At 44.2% G+C, this 23638-nt stretch overlaps 1 protein-coding gene across 2 annotated transcripts; it reads left to right on the plus strand.

Annotated features, from left to right (window-relative positions):
- Positions 1-2662: 2662 nt before the first annotated feature.
- On the plus strand, positions 2663-23638 carry GJA5 (gap junction protein alpha 5). 2 transcript variants are annotated; one of them, XM_039497015.1, is made up of 2 exons: positions 2663-2990; positions 21795-23638. In XM_039497015.1, the coding sequence occupies exon 2, from the start codon at positions 21819-21821 to the stop codon at positions 22926-22928; it is 1110 nt and encodes a 369-aa protein (XP_039352949.1). In that variant the 5' UTR covers positions 2663-2990; positions 21795-21818; the 3' UTR covers positions 22929-23638. The 2 variants fall into 2 exon arrangements, with proteins under 2 accessions (XP_039352949.1, XP_039352948.1); XM_039497014.1 differs by lacking the exon at positions 2663-2990 and adding an exon at positions 5787-5845.

Consider the following 23638-nt stretch of genomic DNA (forward strand, 5'->3'; position numbering starts at 1 on the left):
GGGTCATGTCTTGAAACAGTTTAAGAATGCTTCTAAAGATAGCAATCAGGCTTTGGGCAATATGCCCTGTCAAAGGAACTCCTTGTGCTTCAGGACAATTGTTTGAAATGCTATTACTCCCATAACAGCAAGTTCAGCAGTATGCCTGTTCTTCTTTCATCACTTTTCCCCAAGAGATTTCTGTCAGGGAAGGCTCCAGAGCTTTCAGTCCTTATGGCGAGAGCACTGTGTTTAGGGTAGGATTGGATCCTGGGTCCTCTACCTCCCCAGTAGGGTTAATTGTCATGGTTATGGAGCAGGCCCCATGTCCTCTTTTCCCACAGCAAAATCTTTTTTATTTTAAGTTAGGCAATTCACCTCTCATTCTTGTGTGTCTTCCCCTCTTCACTCTCCCCACGCCCTCACACGCCCTCTTACCTGGTCCCATCCAAAGGTTTCTCCACTGGCATTGTTTTTGTACACTTCTGGCACCATCCTCCCTCCAAGGCTTATGCTCTGGAGCCAGGAAGCCCTCCAGTGCCACAGCTAGCAGAGGAGCAGGTGGCCTCATGAAGCACTAGTCTCCTCCAGATGGCAGCACTCTGCAGACAGAGGTCCCAGAGTATTTTTACCTGGCAGTATCTGTCAATTAACAATTTCCAAGTTATCACATCTGCCTTCATGATGCCAGACGTGGAGTATCATCCTACATGGTGGCCTGTTATCTCTTTGTTGAGGGCACTAGCACAGTATATACACAACTGACATACCATGGAATTAACATTTATGCACACTGGTAACTTTACCCACATGAGTAGCACCATTGAAGACAGTAGGACTGTTCCTATACATAGTTACTCACATGCCCAAGTTTTTCAGGATCAGAACCAACGTGATTAACATGGAGAGAATACATGGTGGTGTGGCACCAGTATAGAGATTTTAGAGCTGGAAGCTTGGGATGACTACATTACTCGTAAGTGACTAAGCCATGAATAAGTTACACAGGTCACTCCAAACAAGTGCCCCTAAAACATTTACTTTAACAAACACCATCATGTGTTTTGCCTGTGACACACTTTAGAAAAATGAAACTTTAGAAATATTTTTGTATAGCTAATATCTGCCATAACCCCCTGCCAGTAAAGCAGACTGTGTGAGGGCCTGTTTCAGCAATACATTTAGGCAGGTGCTTGCCGATATACACATGCTGAAGTCTCAATGAACAAAATGGGATTTAAATATGTCTTCAAAGTTAAGCATGTGCATAAGGGCTTTGCTGACTGGGAATGTTGTGCTGAACCATGGCTTTAAAAGCTGTACAGAGCTCAGAATGACAGACATTGTAAACATATTTTTTAAACCTCTAGGAAGATACCTTTTCTGTATATCAGGCTCTTGCAGTTTTGAGAGCCAGTATCTTGGGATCTTCCAGAGATCATGCAATCACACAGCTCTCTTATGAGACGTAGCAGGTAACTCTAGTCCTCGCGAATTATGACAAAAGACACCGGATCACACCTTAAACCTGTCACTGATCCAGGACTGAATATTGTCCGAGACTTTAGAGAACAGAGGAAAATTAAATCCCTGCTTTTTGAGCTGCTCAGAGGTTGGAAGTATCAGAATTTTGAAGCTGTGCTGGCTCAGCACCTTTCAGGATCAGTGTCTCAGGCACCCATTCCTGCACCATTGAAGCAAGTGATGAGTTTTACCATTGTGTTCAAAGGGAGCAGGATAAGGTCACAATTAAGTAGTTAGCACCATAAGCAAATGTTACTGCTTTGTGTTAAAGGGAGTTTGCAAATGCTTAGAACCTGGTTCCCGTTTTTATTCTTTCTCTTGTCGGTGCAAACAGTGAAAGTGCTTGGAGAGGGCTAGCCACCCTGAATGTTTTATGCTTGCAAATGTAGCAGCGTGGCTCTCTACTCTCTTATACCAGCATGACTCCAGTGACATGCCGGTATAACCACATGGAGAAGCTGATTGCAGCTAGTTTGGAGCAGTGTAAATATTTTTAATAGGCCAATGGTAATCGACTGGACTGTGACTGTGGAGACCAGAGGTCTATTCCTGGCCCTGCCATTGGTCTGCTGTAATTTTTTTCTCCTTTGCATAGCTCAAAATGGCTGAAGAAATGTTCTCCTCAAACTTTTACTTCAAGGCAAAGGCTGAGCTAAGACTTAGCATGGAAGAGTTCCATCAGCAAGGAGATTTTTTGTGGTGCCTTAGAAAAGTGTGGGTGGACCTTCATTTTATCATGAAAATCCCACCATAACCCTAGCAGCTGTCCTGAGTTGCCCACCCTAAACTCCTACTTGCACCTTTCACAGATTAGAAATGTCTGCTCCCTTTTGATATTATTTTTTTACTTTCCTTTGTTTTCACAAAGACAAACAGGACTGAAATTGTGAGGCTTGTCATTAGCCCTTTAAATAAATAGCCCTGCCATCTTTTTAGTAGTTTGACAAGTTGGTTCCAGACCCCGGGGAGGAAGCTAATAAACTTTTAGTTGCTTTGCTATTGTTTTCCTAAAACAATTTGACTTCCTTTCTGATAACCCCAAACCCTTCATTAAAAATAGAGTAGCTGGGAGCCAGAGGAAGAGCTGAACTTGGGCCAAGTCACTGCTTACAATACAGCCTGCGTAAGATCACATTTATATCCCGATCCTGGACAACTCTTTAAAGAGCAACAGGCAGACAGCTGCCAGTGCATGTCAGGCAGAGAGCAGGAGCTGGGAACCCCCAGCTTATATCCTTCAAGCTTTAGGGAATCTCCAGCCAGTCAGCTAGTGTCAGAGTACAAGAGGCTGTGTTCCAGGAGCCATCTGGGGTTTGTTTGCCCCATTTAAAGGGTCCTCCCTCAGACAAGGAGCCAGACTGAGCACTGGACACTAGCAGAGAGATGGGTTCCAGCCTGCCCTAGAGTCTGTGCCAAAGCTAATAGTAACCTTCGCCCCCCTGCATTGTGTGTTGTTCCATTCACCTGTCCAGAATCAGCAGAAAGAGGTAACAGTTTATGGTTTTCTTATTATTATATCAAAATAACATGTTTGTGTGAGACGGTTATTGATTTAACCAGAGTGTGTATATTTATAAGACGGAGAACGGTGTCGGGTGGCTAGAGTCAGGGATAGGCAGCCAGTCAGGACTCCTGGGTTCAGCTTTTGGCTCTGCAAATGACTTGCTGAAGCCCTGGGCAAATTACTTAGCCCCTCCATGACTTAGTTTCCCCATTTGTAAAATGGAGACAATTCTCACCTTCGCGGGACTGCTGTGAGACTTAATTAAATTCATGTTTGCAAAATGCTTGGAGATTCTCTGAGATGCTAAGGAGGTGAAAGGTAGTCAGTAGTACCAGCAGCAGAAGATGAAGCAATGCAATGCTTTGTTACTGCTAACACAAGGCTTGCAACTAACCATTTACTTCAGGAAAGATGTTCGCTTCTGACTTACAGAGATGGAAATCTGCCCTGATTTTTACTCTTTAAAACTTTGTTTCTGAACTCAAATGAATCTGACATTCTTGTGTCTCACCTTTTTTTGCTGTGCCTGTCTTGGATTAATACTTTGGGGCAGGGAGAGATGTGGGTGGCAAACATCTTATTAAATTCAAAATGTTAAAGATTTTATACTAAAAGAATTAATGTGACTACAAAAAAAAGGCTCATCTGCTCTCAGATTCCTTAAATGCTGCTTCCAATCCATGCAGCAGAACAACCCGGGTCTGTTGTGGGCAGGGGTCTCTGTGACCGCATAATATAACAGGATCAGCCCCACACCATACATGATACACACAGACACACACACACATATATATACAGCCTCACAGGAACCCCCTATATTCAGGGTTTACAGATCAACCCAATGAAGCGTGCATCCTCCTGGCTCAGTCTTAGGGTGAAAAAAATAAAGAACTAAGCCAAGAAAAGCAGATCAGATCACTCCGTGTGTACAGCAAAGTACCACCAGGGGCAGGGGCAGTTTCAGTTTCATTACAACCACAGCATACCCAACAATAACAACAGTGTGCACCTCTCTAGCAAACAAGTATTAACAAATCAATCCTAAAACCACCCTGGTGAGTTAGGTCTGTATTATTATCATATTTTTATAGATGTGCCTTTATGGACAAATCCTATCAAAATTCATGGGGCTAATAGGGCTCTGTGGAAATTGAATAAGGCTCTATAGAAATGACTCTAAATAACCTAAAGAATTTAATATTGTTCTCCTTTCCACATATTTTTGTTTGTTTGTTTTTGTCTATACAATTGAATTCCATAGCAGGTATATAATTTTCTATTTAATAACATATGAAGGTTCAACAAAACCTGTAGAAAAGTTACCCTTTTCTATTACATAAGATTTTTCTATAAAGAGGACATATAGTACCAAGAGTTAAGTTTGCTGCTCAAGGCCACACAGCAAATCAGTGGCAGAGCTGTGATTAGAATTCAGGAGCTCCTGGTTCTTGGCCCTCCACTCAGTTCACAAGAACAACCTTCGCTTCTCAAATGACTTGATCTGTTTTAGCTGATGTAAGCAAGTAAGGATCACTGCAAAAGTATAATGTGGATGGGAAAGAAGAACTACTTCTGACTACATGTGGGGTCACTGGAGGGAAGGAAGGCTACCAGAGAAAGCGTTTGGTGAAACCATTGTGCAGAATATAGTTTTCTTTTGCCAAAGCCCACATCACACATTCATCAGGTTTGTTTTCTGCCAGCAGCCATAGCTCAGATTGGCTGGAATCTCAGCATTTGTTTTCAGCACTGAAGGCAAGCATTAAATAGAAATGAACGATGGGAGTAGACATGAGTATGGGTAATGAGCACAGCCAACATTAGCTAGGATGAAAACATTTTTAGAAGGGATATAAACCCTCATGCTTTAGGACATAAGGCAACCTCTATGTGAAGGGATTAGGAAGACATGTCCCCTGTGGGCAGGTCATTCCATATTTGTCCATAAAGGGGTTTCTTGCCCCATCCTCTGCCATAGTCAAAGATGGGATTCTGGAGAGCCCCGCCTCTGGTCTGAGCTGGTATGGCATTTCCTATGTTCCTGTGCTCCAAATGAAGCATCCTGTATTTGGGGTTTATTTTAACTTTTGGAGCTGTGCATGTATTTATATTTAGAATGTTTCTTTTGTTTTTCTGGTGTGCAAGGTATGCTTGGCTAAATCAGAGACCCTCCCCTGCACCACAGGAACTTAGCTTGATTGGTTGGGTTTTAATAAGAGAGTCCTAAAACACCACCCAGCACCCTCTTCAGTTTTGGTCCCATAGGAACTTCCTTAGCTGTGGTTGGGATAAGTGAGGGGGCAGCCCCATCTCTTTTAATTTAAAGGAAGGTTTGAAACCAAGGCTTGTTATCTAAGAGAGGAGGTGCATGAACTATGTGTATTAGCAATTGGACGGGACAGTGTGAAGCCAGCAGTCAGTGCAACGCGTCTGCAGTGAGGAACAGACCAGGGTGACAGAGAAACCCCAAGAATGGTGGAAAACACATGAAATTGATATTTTTTTAAAGAAGCAAAAAAGATGGATAATTGGATTTGAGAGAGAGAAAGTGCAAAGAACAGAGAAAAAGTGGGGGAGGGCAGTGGGGAGGAGACAGAGAGGGACAGTGGGGAGAGAGAGACAGAGAAAGGGAGTAGTTGGAGAGAAAGAGGGAGAAGGCAGAAAGTGGTGGTGGGGGGAAACAAATGACAGACAGAGAAAGTGGTGGAGAAGAAGGGGAGAAGAGAGAGAAAGATTAAAGGAGTATAGAACAAAAAACTGAAAAGAAGAATATAACAGAAGAAGAAGAAGGAGCCCCAGGAAGAAGGAGGAGACCAGAGAGGAGATATTGAACATCAGGTAAGTAAAAAATGTCATTTAGAAAAAAAGAATAGAGCTGCAGAGGTATCAGGGGGAAGTCACATTGCTAGACTCAAGGGGAAATGGTGGTGGGGGTGAAGATAAGGGTAGCCATAAAAAGAATACGAACTTGGACACACATTCTTTTTTCCATTTATTTCTATAACATCCAGACTAGTACTAAGGACAATTATGGCCATTCTAAAAACTTAACTCCTTTCATTACAAGCAACTACAATAGTTACAGAGGAACCTGTCGGTAGTGAGCTGGGATAACTCTCAATGAGGTGGAATGAAAGCCCCAAATAGCCTCATTACAGTGAAATGTGCAGACTGCAGCACTGGTTAAAGTTAATCTCAGCTTTTAGGGAAGCTGTCCTAAGGCAGGAGGGTGTGGGGAACTTTTTGCTATTGCAAGGGTCCAGTGTATAAATGCTTCACATGGTAGATTGGGAGCAGCTTTCTTCTAATGCATGCTGAATGGTTTTTAAAATGTTCCAGTTTCATTTCCTTGAGGGTGTCACATCCCAGCTCTGCCGTTACATAGAGCCTGAGAATGCTGCATGACATTCCTAGGGAGAGCAATGGAAATGTACAGTGCCACCTCTGTAAAGTCTCCTTATCACATGTATTGTGTGCGATGTGCAGTAACTGAGACTCAGAGTTGTGAGCCCTTTGTTCTTTGAACTTCCTCTTGGTTCACATCCTAATCCCAGCAAACCCAGTTAAAAACTGATAACTTTAAAGCCCTACAGAGACAAACACTCAGCACTTTCCATTCTCCTTAATAGCTTTTCTTGCACCTATTTTCCCCCAACTACCACTTGTTTTTTTTAAATTTTGCATTGTTTACCTTTTAATATTGAATATTTGTGGTACTATAGTAACAGAGTTCAATACATAACCAGCTGGAAATTGTTGCCTTTATTCTTCCCACTGTGGGAGAGCTAGTGACGGGGCTTGTCATGGGAGACAGAGCCTTTCATCTCCTAATTGCTTGGTTCAAACCTGTCAAAGGTTTGTAGTGACCCTATATAATCGCACTGTACCTAGCTAACTAGCTATAGTATCTGAGCACCTTCCACATTAAATCAATGCAGCAATAGCGAAGTCTCTGGAGGATTTTGTGACTTTTTGAGGGCAGTTCAATTGCCTAGCTAAATTGAGTAGTTGTTGCAGTCCAGTTGACAGAATATATATAACCACATTGTAAGGGACTAAATCAACAGCCTATTGGCAAAACTCAGATGAGACGCCCTTAGACTGAATGGGACACCACTACTGAGCTCCTGTCTTACCACTAAGCAATGGGGTTTCTACAGGTTAGGGGTGAAGTACATTGGTTGGGTAGCATATGTGGGAGGTTTGTATTGCTGCTGCCTATGCTGTCCTAAAACTCTGAATAAAGAGAGGGAGGGAGGGAGGCAGGGGGAGGGAGAGAGAAAGAGTGAGAGGGAGACAGTTATTCTACAATCCCTGGACACAGTTGCTACATTTTCAGTATAAGCCAAGCAACTATGTATTTCCTCTTTCTCTGAAACTCACCCCAGAGGAGAGAGCAAACACTTATTTTCCCATCTTTTGATTCTACTGGTTTGAGAGAATTCCTGAGGGTTCAGAGTTCAAAATACTCGTCCGACTCGCTGAAGCTCTGTTCACTTGGGAACTATGCTAAACATTTCTGCAACTATAAGCATCAGCTATTTTTTTCCTCCCTATGTTATATTTTCTCCCAATACTTTGGGATCTGGAATTCCAGAGCTTTGCTAGAAGGAATTTGCAGCTTACCAGAAAATGCAGGACTTCCTATCCCAACCCTTTTTCCTTTTTGACCTTCACTCAGATTTCACACATTCTGCTCTCATTTGGCCTCATTTTCTGACTTATCTCAGTGTATTGAAAATAGACTAGCAGGAATCAGTAATTCAGCAGTCCGGCATGGTTGGCACAGAGCATTCCAGAGCATATGTGGCACATAAGAACAGCCATACTGTGTCAGACCAAAGGTCCATCCAGCCCAGTATCCTGTTTACCGACAGTGGCCAATGCCAGGTGCCCCAGAGGGAGTGAACCTAACAGGTAATGATCAAGTGATCTCTCTCCTGCCATCCATCTCCACCCTCTGACAAACAGAGGCTCAGGACACCATTCTTACCCATCCTGGCTAATAGCCATTAATGGACTTAACCTCCATGAATTTATCCAGTTCTCTTTTAAACCCTGTTATAGTCTTAGCCTTCACAACCTCCTCAGGCAAGGAGTTGCACAGGTTGACTGTGCACTGTGTGAAGAAGAACTTCCTTTTATTTGTTTTAAACCTGCTGCCCATTAATTTCATTTGGTGACCCCTAATTCTTATATTATTGGAACAAGTAAATAACTTTTCCTTATTCACTTTCTCTACACCATTCATGATTTTATATACCTCTATCATCTCCCCCCTTAGTCTCCTCTTTTCCAAGCTGAAAAGTCCTAGCCTCTTTAATCTCTCCTCATATGGGACCCATTCCAAACCTCTAATCATTTTAGTTGCCCTTTTCTGAACTTTTTCTAATGCCAGCATATCTTTTTTGAGATGAGGAGACCACATCTGTACGCAGTATTCAAGATGTGGGTGTACCATGGATTTATATAAGGGCAATAAGATACTCTCCATCTTATTCTCTATCCCTTTTTTAATGATTCCAACATCCTGCTGCACACTGCGTGGACATCTTCACAGAACTATCCACAATGACTCCAAGATCTCTTTAATGATTAGTTGTAGCTAAATTAGCTCCCATCATATTGTATGTATAGTTGGGGTTATTTTTTCCAATGTGCATTACTTTACATTTATCCACCTTAAATTTCATTTGCCATTTTGTTGCCCAGTCACTTAGTTTTGTGAGAGCTTTTTGAAGTCCTTCACAGTCTGCTTCGGTCTTAACGATCTTGAGCAGTTTAGTAACCGAGACCACCGACCAGGGAAATAACCCACTTCCTTCCCTGATGGACCAAGGGACACAACCCACCCATGTACTTATCCGCTACACCGATACTGACTTGGACTCCTTATTCATTCCATGGGTGGCGTGCCCGAGCCCACTTATCCACTGACACTTTAAAAACCCTTGCACCCCAATCTGGGTCTATGCCAGTTATGCGATATGTATGTATGTTTTCATCCTTACAAACGATATCTGTAACCCCTCATAACCCAAGCCTGACCCCAGATGTACAGTACCTTCCCTCTTAACTCGTGTATATTTCATTTCAAACATTCACTTTAATAAAATTCTTCATCTGCAAACTTTAGCACCTGTTTACCCCTTTCTCCAGATCATTTATGAACTAGTTGAATAGGATTGGTCCTAGGACTGACCCTTGGGGAACACCACTAGTTACCCCTCTCCATTCTGAAAATTTGCCATTTATTCCTACCCTTTGTTCCCTGTCTTTTAACCAGTTCTCAATCCATGAAAGGATCTTCCCTCTTATCCCATGACAATTTAATTTCCGTAAGAGCCTTTGGTGAGGGACCTTGTCAAAGGCTTTCTGGAAATCTAAGCACGCCTCGGGTGTTGTTGTGTGAGGCATGAGGACAAAGTCTTAAAATTAGAAATGGCCCGCAGGAGACATCTGGCAAACTTCGATCTTTGGGATCAGAATATACAAAGAAGATAAGAAATGAATTTTCTGGCTATTAACAGAAAACAGAGAGATCTTTGTTAACAACACTCTACACTCCAGGACTTTCCTGAAACAAAGAAATACTTATAGCCATACAATTAGTAATGCAAACTGTAAAGCAAACTGCCTGCTGTATCTGTAAAGGAATAAGGGGTCAACCTCTTCTAATGGAGGAACTAGAGAGAGCTTTGCTACACCAGTGCTTCTGTCCCTGTTTGTAAGGCAGCATTGCTTGTGCTATTACTGACATGCCTGGAGAGCTGAACTGGTTGAAATTTTTCCTATAAAATTGTATTTTTCATCCAGAAAAAAAAAGAGGCTCCCTGCCTCACTCAGTGCACAGGACTTAGCAGCTCTGGGGATGATTCAGGTTGGGGTAGTGAAAGAAGCTGGTGTTTTGAGGACACCTGCTTTATTTGATGCAGACACTGGAAGGTGTGTGATGAATAAGTTAGGGAATAGCAGGAGAAAAGAGGACGGTCTCATGGGTAAGGCAGTTGAATGCTGCCCTGAAGAACTGGATGCCGTACTGGTTTCTGCCACAAAGTTTCTATTGTGCAATGCTAGACAAGTCACCATACTTTTCACAGATGGTCACTACTTCTGTATTCTGACTTACAGAGGTGCTGAGCACACACAGCTGAAGCAACTAAAGTCAATGGGAACTGTGCTTTGAACCATAGGTGCCGACTGCGTGGGTGCTCTGGGGCTGGAGCACCCACAGGGAAAAATTTGCAGGTGCTCTCCACTCACCAGCAGCCAAGCTCCCCCCTGCCTCTTCCCTGACTCTTCCCTTGAGTGTGCTGTGTTCCTGCTCCTTCCCCTCCCTCCCAGCACTTCTGCCCGCCGCCAAACAGCTGTCTGGCGGTGCTCCGGGAGGGAGAGGAGGAGCAGGGACACAGCGTGCTCAAGGGAGGAGGCGGGGAAGATGCGGGACAGGGGTGAAGATTTGGGGAAGGGGGTGGAATGGGGGCAGGGTGGAGGCAGAGCAGGGGTGGGAAGAGGCAGGGCGGGGGTGGGGACTTGGGGAAAGGGGTGGAATAGGGGTGGGGCTGGGGGTAGAGGGAGGTCGAGCACCCACCAGCAGGAGCAGAAGTCGACACCTATGCTTTGAACCTATGAAGTGCCGTGTAGTGCTAGGTACTCTGAAAAAGCAGGTCCTAGGTGTCTCAAATTGGGCGTCCAATATTAAGGGGCCTTTTGGCCTTAATCTCTCTGTAGCTCCGTTCCCTGTCGGTAAAATGGGATAATACTACCCCTTCACCTCACAGAGACGTTGTGAAGATAAATTAGTGTTTATGAAGCACTCAAAACTATAGTGATGAGCACCATAGAAAAGCCCACAAGGAAATAATAATTCTGGCTTCAGAGCAGGGTTTGAATAATGTGTAGTAAAATAAGGCATGTAATCTTACACTGAACAAGGAGGATAAAATAAAATATCAAATACCTGCTCATTCAGTGAGCATCATCCATCCTGAGCACTGAAGGAAGCAGGGGTCCTGTGGAATCATAATATGTGATCATGTACTTACAGACTGTATTATAATGCATATACACAAAAGGGCTGAATGAAGAATGCACAAGTAACCTTAATACTGGCATTTCTTAATTGTTGAGTGGTGGACTTGGCAACCTTATTAGGGTGCCTTTAACTCTGTGTGTGTGTGTGTGTGTGTGTGTGTGTGTGTGTGTGTGTGTGTGTGTACAAAATAAATTTTCTTGTAAATCAAGGTTTTAAAATATTATGGGCCAAATTCATTCTTGATGTTACTCCACTGAATTCAGCTTGACTATACCAGGGCTGAGTTTGGCTATGGTAATGCATGATTCTACACTGATCAAGAACAGAAAGCATCAGGTTCCACAGACCAAACAATAATACTCAGCAACTGGAAAAGTTTAAAATTTCCACCAACTCTTCAGATTAAAATGTTCTGCATCAGGCTGCCTTGCATGTATGACATATCCCAGATGTATCCACCTGAAGGTGTTCAGTGAGGGCCATGTGTGTTCGGGGGTGAGAACTAATTCAAATGCCTTATCTTCTCACTCCCCTTTTTTGTGTATTCTGAGATTTTCCACATTTGGAGTGTGGAAGGAAAGGACACTTCATCAAGGAAGAGCTGAGGGTCCGGGCATCAGTGTGATCCTCACAAACATCTCAATGAACTGAGAACGGGGACTAGGGAGTGGAGGGACATCTGACCTACACACAAGCCTGGCCAAAGGGAATGGAGAAGAACCTGAGTGAACATGCAAGTCCACTCTATTAAGCAAGAGTGATTGGGAACCAGGCTGGTCCAGACCTATGCACAGATCTGCCCATTGGCACAAAGCCTGGAAACTAGTCTGTTTCATTGCATGCCTTGGTAAGGAAGACCAGGCTGCTCTCTCTCTCTCTCTCTCTCTCTCTCTCTCTCACACACACACACACACACACACACACGAACGATTGGGAAGACATCACCTGACTAGTCAGTGCTTGTTCTCTGTAACTGCATATGAAACAGCCAATGTCAGTAAAGATGGATCACACAGTGCTGTGTTAGGTTTTAGTACCACTTTATGCTCCAACTGTCAGACACCTCCTGAATTTTAAGGGGCACACCTACTTTGACAGGTGCATTTCTCACTCTTCTGCATTATCACTCCTATTTTAACATATATCTGTCCTCCCCAAAAAGAACTGGTCTACACTAGGAAATTAGGTCAGCATAACTATGTCACTCAGGAGTGTGAAAAATCCACATCCCTGAACGACACAGTTAAACCAACCTAACCTCCGGTGTAGACAGCTCTAGATTGACAGAAGAATTCTCCTGTTGACCTAGCTACCGCTTCTTGGGGAGGTGGATTAACTACACAGATGGGAGAAGCCCTCCATTCCAGACCCTGGCACTGAGAAAAAGCAACATCCAGTGGATGCAGGCTGTATATATTCCTGAAAGAAAGGATCTCTTCTACCTTTCTGGCACTCTAATTGGATCGGTGGCCTGTAAAATATTCAACAAGTGACATCCTCTTGAGATGAGCCCCTTACTGGCTCAGCCAGTGTATATGTTGAGGATGGCGGGATGGCAAGGTGTAGTCCCTGTTAGTTTCCCTCGAAGAAGCTCTTCCTAGTGTCAAGAGACCACCAGGTCCCAGTTTGAGCCTGAGCTCCAGTTTGTGATGGAATCTGTTAAAGCAGAGCTCTCTGTCCAGTCTGTAGCAGTCTATAGTATATAGGTTTGGGAGTCAGGGCTCCGTCACCAGGTCTGCCTCCGATTCAATGTGCGGCCTTGAACAAGCCACTTTGGCCCAGATCCTCAAAAGTATTTAGGTGTCCAACTCCTATGATTTCAATGGGAGTTAGGCACTTCTGGGCCTTAGTCTCTCTCCACCTCAATTCCTCCATCTCCATAATGAAGATAATGGCACCTTCTTTCTTCACAGGGTGTTATGAGGCTTAATTCCATAGTGCTTTGAGATACACAGATGAGCGGTATTATGGAAAAGTGTTATTATCTGAGCTCTGTCTGTCTGTGATGGGATCTGGACAGCTAAAAGCACTCTCTGTGTGCGAATGGCCGGCAAGTGATTAGCACCTCTGCAGGACATGAGGGCCAGATTCTCACTTCCCATGCAGCTCCTTTTGTCCTGCTCAGGCAGCGCAAAGGAGCCAGAGAGTCTGGCCGTAACTGGACAACTGAAAATCTCCCCTTTGAGGGAATGGTTCCCTTCACTGGGGGAAAGCCAGCAAAGCAGGCTCCTCCACCAAATACACCTTTCTCTCCAGTGTAGGATGCATGTTGGGAGGGGGAGGCGCTCTACCCTGCCAATTCTTACCTGGTGTATGATCTTCCAGTTCCCTGACATCTCCCACTTCCCCACCACACCTCGGCCCCACTTCAACCAGATGTCAGATACATGAGAGATCAAGCCACTATTTTCTCTCCAGTTAACAGACCTTTGGCAGACAAATAAATATTTGCCTGAGAGTTTCTTTGAATGTACATGGTCAGTGTGTCCAAATCAGGGTCCCATGCCATTTAAAGGGGAGAAGTGAGCCTAGATGAAGCTGATGCATTGCTATAATCAGTCTCTCCACTAATATTAGAAACATCCTGCAGGGCCAGCATCCTCCTGTCACCTTTTTGTGGGAAAAGTTAGTGCAAAGTGTTGAGCTCAGCTATTTATGTCACTGCCACTGATATTCCAGCCAATCCTCCAAAGAGGGGAGCTAGTGGATTTTTGGCATCTCCAGCGCAGAAGAGGAGGGAAGGCTTAGGGGAAGAAAGAAATTGCGAAGTGCAGAAACTTGTGGCTGTAACAGCCACACCCACCTACCTCATCAGTGTGAATTTCTTAACCTTTCCCTGAAGCCATCACCTGTCTGTCAAGGTCAGTGTGTCATCCAGAGCAAGAAGTAATAGTGCATAAATACTGCCTGTCTGTCATTCAGAGCATGTGCTATCAATAAAGGGAAACTAGGAACTTGAACACTTACCTCTTCCAGAAGAAGGTAACACAAATGACAGCCGATATGAGTGCTTTGTACTCAGGCCAGTTTGATGTTCTAACACGTGCTGCTTTTGGTGAAGCATTTTTATCTGAAAATTCTTCTGTCGCAAGGCATAAAGTTGGTTGGATTCCATGTGTAGTCCGGCTCTTTGATATTTGGTTTCCCCTAACATTAATATTGTTCCAGATGATGATTAAAACTGGGATGGCCATCATTTTGTACACAGCTGGTCTTTGTCACATACACTTTCTCTGCTGAACTTCCACTGTTGCCAAGATCTCATGAGTGCACACAGCTCATCTGTTGATCCAGTATAAAGTTAGCAGCCTAAGGGACTGTAACAGGGCAGCCGATTCTAAGACTCTGTATGCATATCCAGAGCTCTTTTGTTGAGTCATCTGGATATCAGGTGATGGGACTCTGCAAAGATGGGACTGCCCCCCGGAACCCTCTACCTCTTCTCCAACCCCCAAACCGTTTACTGTGCCACTCAGACCAGCGTGTCTGGCTCCGTGCAGCTCCAGACAGTTGCTGCCATGCTCCCCCATGGAGCCCACAGCCCTCTCCCACCCCCAGCACCTGCCTTCCAGATTTGAACACCTCAAAATTCAGGAGTGCTCAAGCTCGGTTTGGGCAGCTTTTACTTCATTTCTCCCAAATCAGTTTCCCCTGCAAGGTGCCAACTGAAGGTGTTGGAGAACAGAGAGATTGGGTGGCCTCCTAATGCCTGGAAAAGAGACAAAGGCCGGAGGAGGGAGTGTCAGTGCCTGTGCGGACTTCTGGGAAGTGCCCGGTGTGGAAGGAGATGCTGTGATGCTTTGGAACAACTCCATACAAAGCCAGTAAGGACTCTGGGGGAGCCTCCTCTCTCGGAGCAGACTGTCTCCAGGGCAAGAAGCTTACACCTTCCTGGGTCTGACCTCGGAGCATTCAGCATGCCCTTCCACATCATGCACTTTCCACAGCGAGTCTGCCCAGGCTGGTCCTGGGGCAACCAGAGGTCCCTGCACTCCAACTCCGCAGTCAGATGTGACTCTCAGCCAGACAGTAAAACAGAAGGTTTATTAGATGACGGGAACACAGTTTAAACAGAGCTTGTTGGTACAGAAAACAGAACCCCTCTGTCAGGTCCATCTTGGGGGGGTGGGGAGCCCAGAACCAAGTTCTGGGTCTCTCCCCATTTCCCCAGCCAGCTCCAAACTGACACTCCCTCCTCTGGCCTCTATGTCTCTTCCGGACAGGGAGGCCACCTGATCTCTTTGTCCCCAACACCTTCAGTTGGCATCTTGCAGGGGAAACTGAGGCACCCACACAGTATTCAGAGAAAATATTAAGAACATTCCCACTTCATCACAACAGGTGCAACAAAATATAATACCGTATATTGAAGTAGGCAAGTGCTGCTTCTGACTTTCCACTTTTAATTGACCCTTGTAATCTTGTGGCACTGATGCGTTGTAGCTTCATTTTATATCGGCTTACAGGGCGGGAGCGGGGGGGCACCACCATTTTGGGCCCCACCAAAAATTATACAAACCTGCCGCCTATGCTAATAACTAAAAAACAGCTAAACAAAAACCTCCAGTCTTATAATGGGACTGGTCTTCAGTGAGGAAGAATTTAAGCTGCAGGGTGGATGAATTAACAAGCAAATAAAATGGTCAGTGATTGAAAATAAACTCTTCTGAGTATGCTCCATAGGCATCTGCTAAGATTTTAGCAGAGCCCAATAAAGTCCTACTTCTGTGACATCACAGACAGCAGAACAGCAGCTACGACTTTCACTTCACTGTTAAGACTATTAAAAATGCACAAAGAATTAACTACTCACATTAATTTTAAGGTTATTAAATTTAAAGACACAAATGTGTGGAAATGGAAAAGATAGGTTCTCATAATATTATCAACTTGCCACATTGCACACAGGCCTTGTTTTCACTACAAATAAAAGGTATGTTTTTAACTTAGTTAACTATCATGAGGTAAGAAGAACAGGAGTACTTGTGGCACCTTAGAGACTAACAAATTTATTTGAGCATAAGCTTTCGTGGGCTACGGCCCACTTCTTCGGATGCATAGAATGGAACATATATTGAGGAGATATATATACACATACAGAGAGCATGAAAAGGTGGGAGTTGTCTTAACAACTCTGAGAGGCCAATTAAGTAAGAGAAAAAAAACTTTTGAAGTGATAATCAAGATAGCCCAGTACAGACAGTTTGATAAGAAGTGTGAGAATACTTACAAGGGGAGATAGATTCAATGTATGTAATGGCTCAGCCATTCCCAGTCCCTATTTAAGCCTAAGTTGATTGTATCTAGTTTGCATATCAATTCCAGCTCAGCAGTTTCTCATGGAGTCTGTTTTTGAAGCTTTTCTGTTGAAAAATTGCTGCCCGCAGGTCTGTCATTGAATGACCAGACAGGTTAAAGTGTTCTCCTACTGGTTTTTGAGTGTTATGATTCCTGATGTCAGATTTGTGTCCATTAATTCTTTTGCGTAGAGACTGTCCGGTTTGGCCAGTGTACGTGGCAGAGGGGCATTGCTGGCACATGATGGCCTATATCACATTGGTAGATGTGCAGGTGAATGAGCCCCTGATGGCGTGTCTGATGTGATTAGGTCCTATGATGATGTCACTTCAATAGATATGTGGACAGAGTTGGCATCGGGCTTTGTTGCAAGGATAGGTTCCTGGGTTAGAGTTTTTGTTCAGTGATGTGTGGTTGCAACAGAAAAGCTTCAAAAACAGACTCCATGAGAAACTGCTGAGCTGGAATTGATATGCAAACTAGATACAATCAACTTAGGCTTAAATAGGGACTGGGAATGGCTGAGCCATTACATACATTGAATCTATCTCCCCTTGTAAGTATTCTCACACTTCTTATCAAACTGTCTGTACTGGGCTATCTTGATTATCACTTCAAAAGTTTTTTTTTCTCTTACTAAATTGGCCTCTCAGAGTTGGTAAGACAACTCCCACCTTTTCATGCTCTCTTATGTGTATATATATCTCCTCAATATATGTTCCATTCTATGCATCCGAAGAAGTGGGCTGTAGCCCACGAAAGCTTATGCTCAAATAAATTTGTTAGTCTCTAAGGTGCTACAAGTACTCCTGTTCTTTTTGCAGATACAGACTAACACGACTGCTACTCTGAAACCTGTTATCATGAGGTAAAACCCTAGTGAAGAAAGGCTGTATGGCATTTTCATGTTAGCAGGTGGAGTTAAAGACTATGGCTATGGCTACACTTAAACTTCAAAGCGCTGCCGCGGCAGCGCTTTGAAGCGCTAAGTGTAGTCAAAGCGCCAGCGCTGGGAGAAAACTCTCCCAGCGCTGTCCGTACTCCACCTCCCTGTGGGGAATAACGGACAGCGCTGGGAGCGCGGCTCCCAGCGCTGGGGCTTTGACTACACTGGCGCTTTGTAGCGCCGCAATTTGCAGCGCTGCAGAGGGTGTGTTTTCACACCCTGCTGCAGCGCTGCAAATTTGTAAGTGTAGCCAAGCCCTATGAAGGAGCCTAGAGTTTGCCTCAGTCAGCTCATTCCTATAAAAACTCCAAACTGGAGTGTCTTCTACTCCTGGGGGAATTCTGTGGCAAAAAGTGCAAAATTCTGCATATTTTATTTGTCAAAATAATGCAATATAATCACACCAGTTTCACTTATTTGGGTAATTTATTAAACCACCATACAGAAAAACAATCACAATAACTGTTCAGCATTTCCTAAACACGTGAAAGTTAAGTTACAAATACTTGGTAACCAAGACCCCGCATTCCAGTTATAATCCTGGATTTTCATTTAAATTACATTACTTTTATTTTGGTGTTTGGTGTTCTGTAAAGTAGAATGTCACTTTAAATTGTTCAGACTTTCATACAAGAAAGTCATACAGTTTTGCTAATCATTGTCCGGCATTTTTTTTTAAATGGATAAGTAAAATAGATCCTGAGCTGTAATCTAACCCATTGTGCCTCTCTGGCACAGGAAAAAAGGGAGAAAGCACATAGATCTTCCTAGCTGAGGATTCCGTTATTGTCATACACAATAAGGCTCCTTTACACCACTCTGGCAAGGTAAAGGAGCCTTAATTAACTAACAATGGGAACATCAGCAGCCTGCCTGTTTAGCTGGTACATTTCTGCTCTGCCTCAGGGACAGAGCCTGCTTCACACTACACTTCCAAGCCCAGGATGCAGCAACAGGGACAAGAGGGACAGAGTGAGTGTCTCTCTTTTAAGATGACCAGACAGCAAGTGTGAAAAATCGGGACAGGGGTGGGGGGTAATAGGCTTCTATATAAGAAAAAGCCTCAAATATCTGGACTGTCCCTATAAAATCGAGACATCTGGTCACCCTACTCACTCATTGGCACGCAGGCTGGCACCCAGCCCCACCCCCTTAATGTCTCTCCAGGGACGCACGCCCAGCCTCCCTCCTCCCCCCAGCAGTGATCTCTCTGCTGCTGGCTGCTGCCAGCAGATGTGCCCAGGCTGTGTTCCGCACAGATTTCTTTGCTCCCCCATTTTTCTGCGGGTAAGCCAAGAAATCTGCAGAAGGTATGAATTCTGCACCTCCTCCCCACAGGGCACAGAATTCCCCCAGGAGTAGTCTTCAGTAGAATTTTACCTCACATTAGCTACTTGAATTAAAAACACACCTTTCTTTCTAGTGAAGATTCAACTCATAGTATAAAGTTAGGTATGTATTTAAACAGTCCAATTAGTCATGGGGAAATATTATGAATGTGTAATGTGGGTAAGTTAATGTTACTCCAATAACTCTTTCCATTATTTCTGGATTTTTCATATACTTTATTTTTTCACCTTAATCTTGCATTAATTTAGATTTTTATATTTAATTCATGTCTAGAACTGCAGAGTCCTATAACTTGAGCAACAAGTTTTAGTACTTTGGAAACATCGGACCACTGTACACAATTCCAGTGTGTGACAGAAACCATTAGAACTGATGAGAAGTTGAGCTAAATCCATGATTCAAGTCCACAGAAGACCAGTGTGGCAACTATTTGGATTTAACACTTTAATGCAAAAGAGGGCACGGGAAATTTTTGCCTTAGCAAACAGGGTATACAGAGAAAAGTCAACTAGCATTAACCAGTGTTGATAGGATATAATCGTATTGGCAGTATCAGTCACCCATCTACTTCAAATTATGGGAGGCTCCCTAGCAAAGGCAGAATCCTAGAGGAACATATGCAAGTAGTGGATATGCACATGCATAAGATGAGAGAAAAGTGTACAGCTAAATCTCGCTACGCTGTGCCCTGTGGAAAAAACATTTCATATATAAACTATGCCATGGCACATTGGACTCACTGGTAACAGACTATTTACAGAGTTATCTGGAGATAACAGGGTAGATACCACATCATTCCCATTATGGAGTTACCAAGCAACATCCAAGAAACATGATCCATCATTTCATAGTAACTATTTATAAATAACTCATATCACCAACATATCAACCTACATTTAATTCTTTGTCTGCTTATAGTGTTTTCCCACAACATTGAAACTCTATATGAAGTAAAGTCAGAAAATTCAGACAGTGGGACAGATCCTCGGTGGCACCAAATTTACACCCAGTGCACCTGTGGGACGCAAATAGGTGACTAAGCCACTTTACTGCTCCCCAAATTCTGAGATGGCTGGAGGGTGAAACAGCCTCTAGTATAATTTAGAGCAGCCTCAGGGTGGCTCTAAGTTATGGCAACTGAAGTGGTCTAGTATGGAAGCAGGTGTGCCATACAGGATCAGCCTGAGCCCCATCCACTCACCCTGCCCAGTCCAATTTGTGGCATGCCCCATCCCCATCCTGAAACAATCCCTACATGGAGTGGGGGAAGTGAACAGCCACCTAGTAATTCTCCTCTATCAGGGGGAATTCTTGGCTGTCCCTTAAGTGCATCCTGCAGCAGCACAGAGCAGCCAAAGCCAGTTTTGAGGATTAAGCTCATGATGAGCTGTAACTGGAGGACACTGTCCATATATATTGTAGTATAAGCACCATGTGCAGTGTTACATTTTACTCCTCACACTATTTAACAAGGGGGTAACTTATTGTTCCTATAATAATCATGTCCTTGTATACGTCAACTTTTGTGCATGTAAAATCTCAACCATATTGCTGCAGTAATTTTCACAATTCAATAAAGTCCACTCTCCACAGAAGCTATACAATCTTTGCTCAGGGAGAGTCATTAGCACTTGTAGATAAGACAAAGGATGATTAGGAAAGACTTACATTTCTGGACCTTTGTGGTGTCCGTATTTCCCTCATGCGGTGATTCTTATTACCTTGCCATTGTAGTTAATACGTTTTCCATTTGTTAAGAGGTCATAAGATACTTTGTCTTTGAAAGGGGTGTTTTAGTGGGCATATTATCTACATCAAAACACTGTACACTCCTATAGCACATCTGCTCTTGGATCACAACTTCTTCTACAGATGTTTGCCACATAATGCCCCTATAAGGTAGGTACGGTGAGTGTAATTAATCTCTCTTGTATCTCTCTTACTCCAGAGTTACAATAAGGCTGAATCAAGCCCATTATTTCCATATTACAGATGGAGATTTGAGGCACAGAGAGATTAAGTGACGTGAACAGAGGGAGTCTAGCAGAGTCTGGGACAGAACAGAAACTAGATCTCTCAATTCCTAACCCTGAGCTTTCAGTACAAGATCATCTTTCCATGCCTCTTATCTGATCTTTATAACTAACTAATGGTCTTTATAGATAATTTTAGTCCCATGGTACCTCTCAGAGGGAGGTTTCTTTTCACCTGAATAATGAATTTTGACTTACAAACTTAAAAATAGCAAGGCCTGATGCTAAGATTTTACAGCATTCCTGTATCAGACAAAGGGGTGTTCTGAAGCAAGAACAAAGATCAGAATTTGGATTACAAGATTGGAAGGGGACCTGAGATCATTGATGGCCCAGAAAATGTTTATGATTTATGACTGAAAATGTTGGAATTAACTACACATAGCAACAACAAAATGAAATCATAGAGCTTGGTTGGGAGCAGGGGGGGTTCCCTACACATTTATTTTAATGGTGGCACTCAATTCTGAAATGAAACCCAGCAGAATAAGAAGATGCTGCATGCATTTCAAACATCTAGCACATCTGTGCCACTGATGTATCCATTTAAAATAGGCTAGAGCAGAGGGCCAGCATATGCAAGAGGAAGTGAAAGGATATTGCTCAGTCCTAGCTTTGGATTCAAATCTCACCTCTCAAAGTATCAGTACATTTGGGGAATCCCAGGAGAACAGTTCTGCTATCCATACAGCAGAAGGAGAACCACCTTAGATGCAGATTCCACAGAGGATAAATTTAAGCTCAGATCACAGAGTAAATATTTCCTGAACCAAGAATAAAGTCTGGTACATCTCAAATAGTTTAGCAGCCCAGTTAACACTCTGTAGTCTTTATACTAATGTACACTTTATAGAAGCTACCACAACCAGAACAGATCAATGAACCATCTAATTTTGTGTCCTGTCTTCAGCAGTGAGGCTCAAAGCCAGATGCTGAACTTACACAGCTATAATGCACTGAAGTGGGGGTAGGGAGAGTTTCTTTCACAAGGGTGTTTCAGTACACACATTCACAGCAGATTCCTAACGGACTCTCAGTGCCTTTCAAATGCAGCATTTTCTGATTTAAGTAATGAGTTCCCCTCAACTGTTTCAGAACCTCTCTCTCACCATCCTTTCTCCACAGAGGCTGTGGCTCCACTGAGCAGAGATGGATAACTGGACCTTCCTGGGAGAGTTCCTTGAAGAGGTCCACAAGCATTCCACCGTGGTGGGGAAAGTCTGGCTGACCGTGCTTTTCATCTTCCGGATGCTGGTGCTGGGCACAGCGGCGGAGTCCTCATGGGGAGATGAGCAGTCTGACTTCATGTGTGACACCCGGCAGCCTGGCTGCGAGAACGTTTGCTATGATAAGGCTTTCCCCATCTCCCACATCAGGTACTGGGTCCTTCAGGTCATCTTCGTCTCCACCCCGTCCCTGGTGTACATGGGGCATGCGATGCACACGGTGCGCATAGAGGAGAAGAGAAAAATGAAGGAGGCAGAAATGAGGCCAAAGGGGATTAGAAGCAGTGGCGATTCTTACCACCAACAGGAGTACCCTGTGGCAGAGAAGGCAGAGCTCTCCAGTGGGGAGGAATCAAGTGGAAAAATAATACTCCAGGGTAGCTTGCTGAACACCTATGTCTACAGCATTTTGATCCGCATCACTATGGAAGTGGCCTTCATCGTTGGACAATACATCCTCTACGGGATCTTCCTGCAGACCCTGTACACCTGTCACCGGGACCCCTGCCCTCACCCCGTGAACTGCTACGTCTCACGTCCCACAGAGAAGAACGTCTTCATCATCTTCATGCTGTCCGTGGCGGTGTTGTCGCTCTTGTTGAGCCTGGCCGAGCTGTACCACCTGGGGTGGAAAAAAGCCAAGCAGAAGTGTGCTAAATCTTACAAACCCAGCCCCACTATGGCTGCTGGCAAACTGGAGCCTGCACCCCAAGTGGAGATGGCTCAAAGTTGCACTCCCCCTCCAGATTTTAATCAGTGTTTGGTCAATCCCAATGGGAAATTCATCAGCCCTTTCAGCAATAAAATGGCCTCTCAGCAGAACACGGACAACTTTGCCACTGAGAGGGTCCACAGTCAAGAGAATGCAGCTGGAGAAGGCCAATTTATCCAGATCAACTATGCACAGAGTCCTGAGGCACCCAATGACTCTGCCCCCCACCAGGTCTCCAATGGCTATTTCAATGAGAAACGCAGGCCCAGCAAGACCAGCCGCGCCAGCAGTAAGGCTAGGTCAGATGACCTGTCTGTGTGACCTGTTGCCAGGTGGGGCAAGGAGGGAGGGAAAGCCTCAATGCTAAGCAAAACTTCTGCAGTGTGGCCTTTGAACTCCTGCCATTCTGCTCTCTGTTTTATGGCCCTCTGCTCCTTTTTAGTGAATGGCACTGCCCTACTCCAGACAGCACTTCTTAAGCTTTAGAACAGGGAGGGGCAAACTTTCCCAATAGAGGGCAGACTGGCAACTTGCCAGGAGCCTGAACACAGCACTTAAATTGCAGAAAATACAGCAGATGCTAGCCAACCTCATATTTAATGGAGAGGCGCCACCTACAGGGACCACAGGACCTGCCATTCCTAGTCAGATAGAGATGGAACATTGGCTAGCAGGACCTGTAATCTCCAGAGATTGCATCTCCCCTTTAAAAATGAGGCTGGCCATGAGCTGCAATATTGAACTCACCAAGCCATACACTGGCCACCTCACTGTTGCGTTGGAATTACTTTAACATGGAGCTAAATCCACTTTGCAAGCACACCAAGTTACAACTTTTCTCTCCTGAGAAAAACAGAAATAAAACACTAGGTCTTTGAATAAAATGCTTTATATTTTGCTCTCTCTCTTCCCTTTTCCATGCCTGGGCCCAGACACATTATCAGGGATGGCTCCAGGCACCAGCGCACCAAGCGTGTGCCTGGAGCGGCAGGACATGGGGCGTGGCCTGCTGGTCACCGTGAGGGCGGCAG

Source organism: Mauremys reevesii, linkage group 1 (assembly GCF_016161935.1).
Source record: "Mauremys reevesii isolate NIE-2019 linkage group 1, ASM1616193v1, whole genome shotgun sequence".
NCBI lineage: Eukaryota > Metazoa > Chordata > Testudines > Geoemydidae > Mauremys > Mauremys reevesii.

Coding starts and splice junctions, on each gene's coding strand:
- GJA5 (XM_039497015.1), top strand. CDS start 21,819: ATGGATAACTGGACCTTCCTGGGAGAGTTCCTTGAAGAGGTCCACAAG.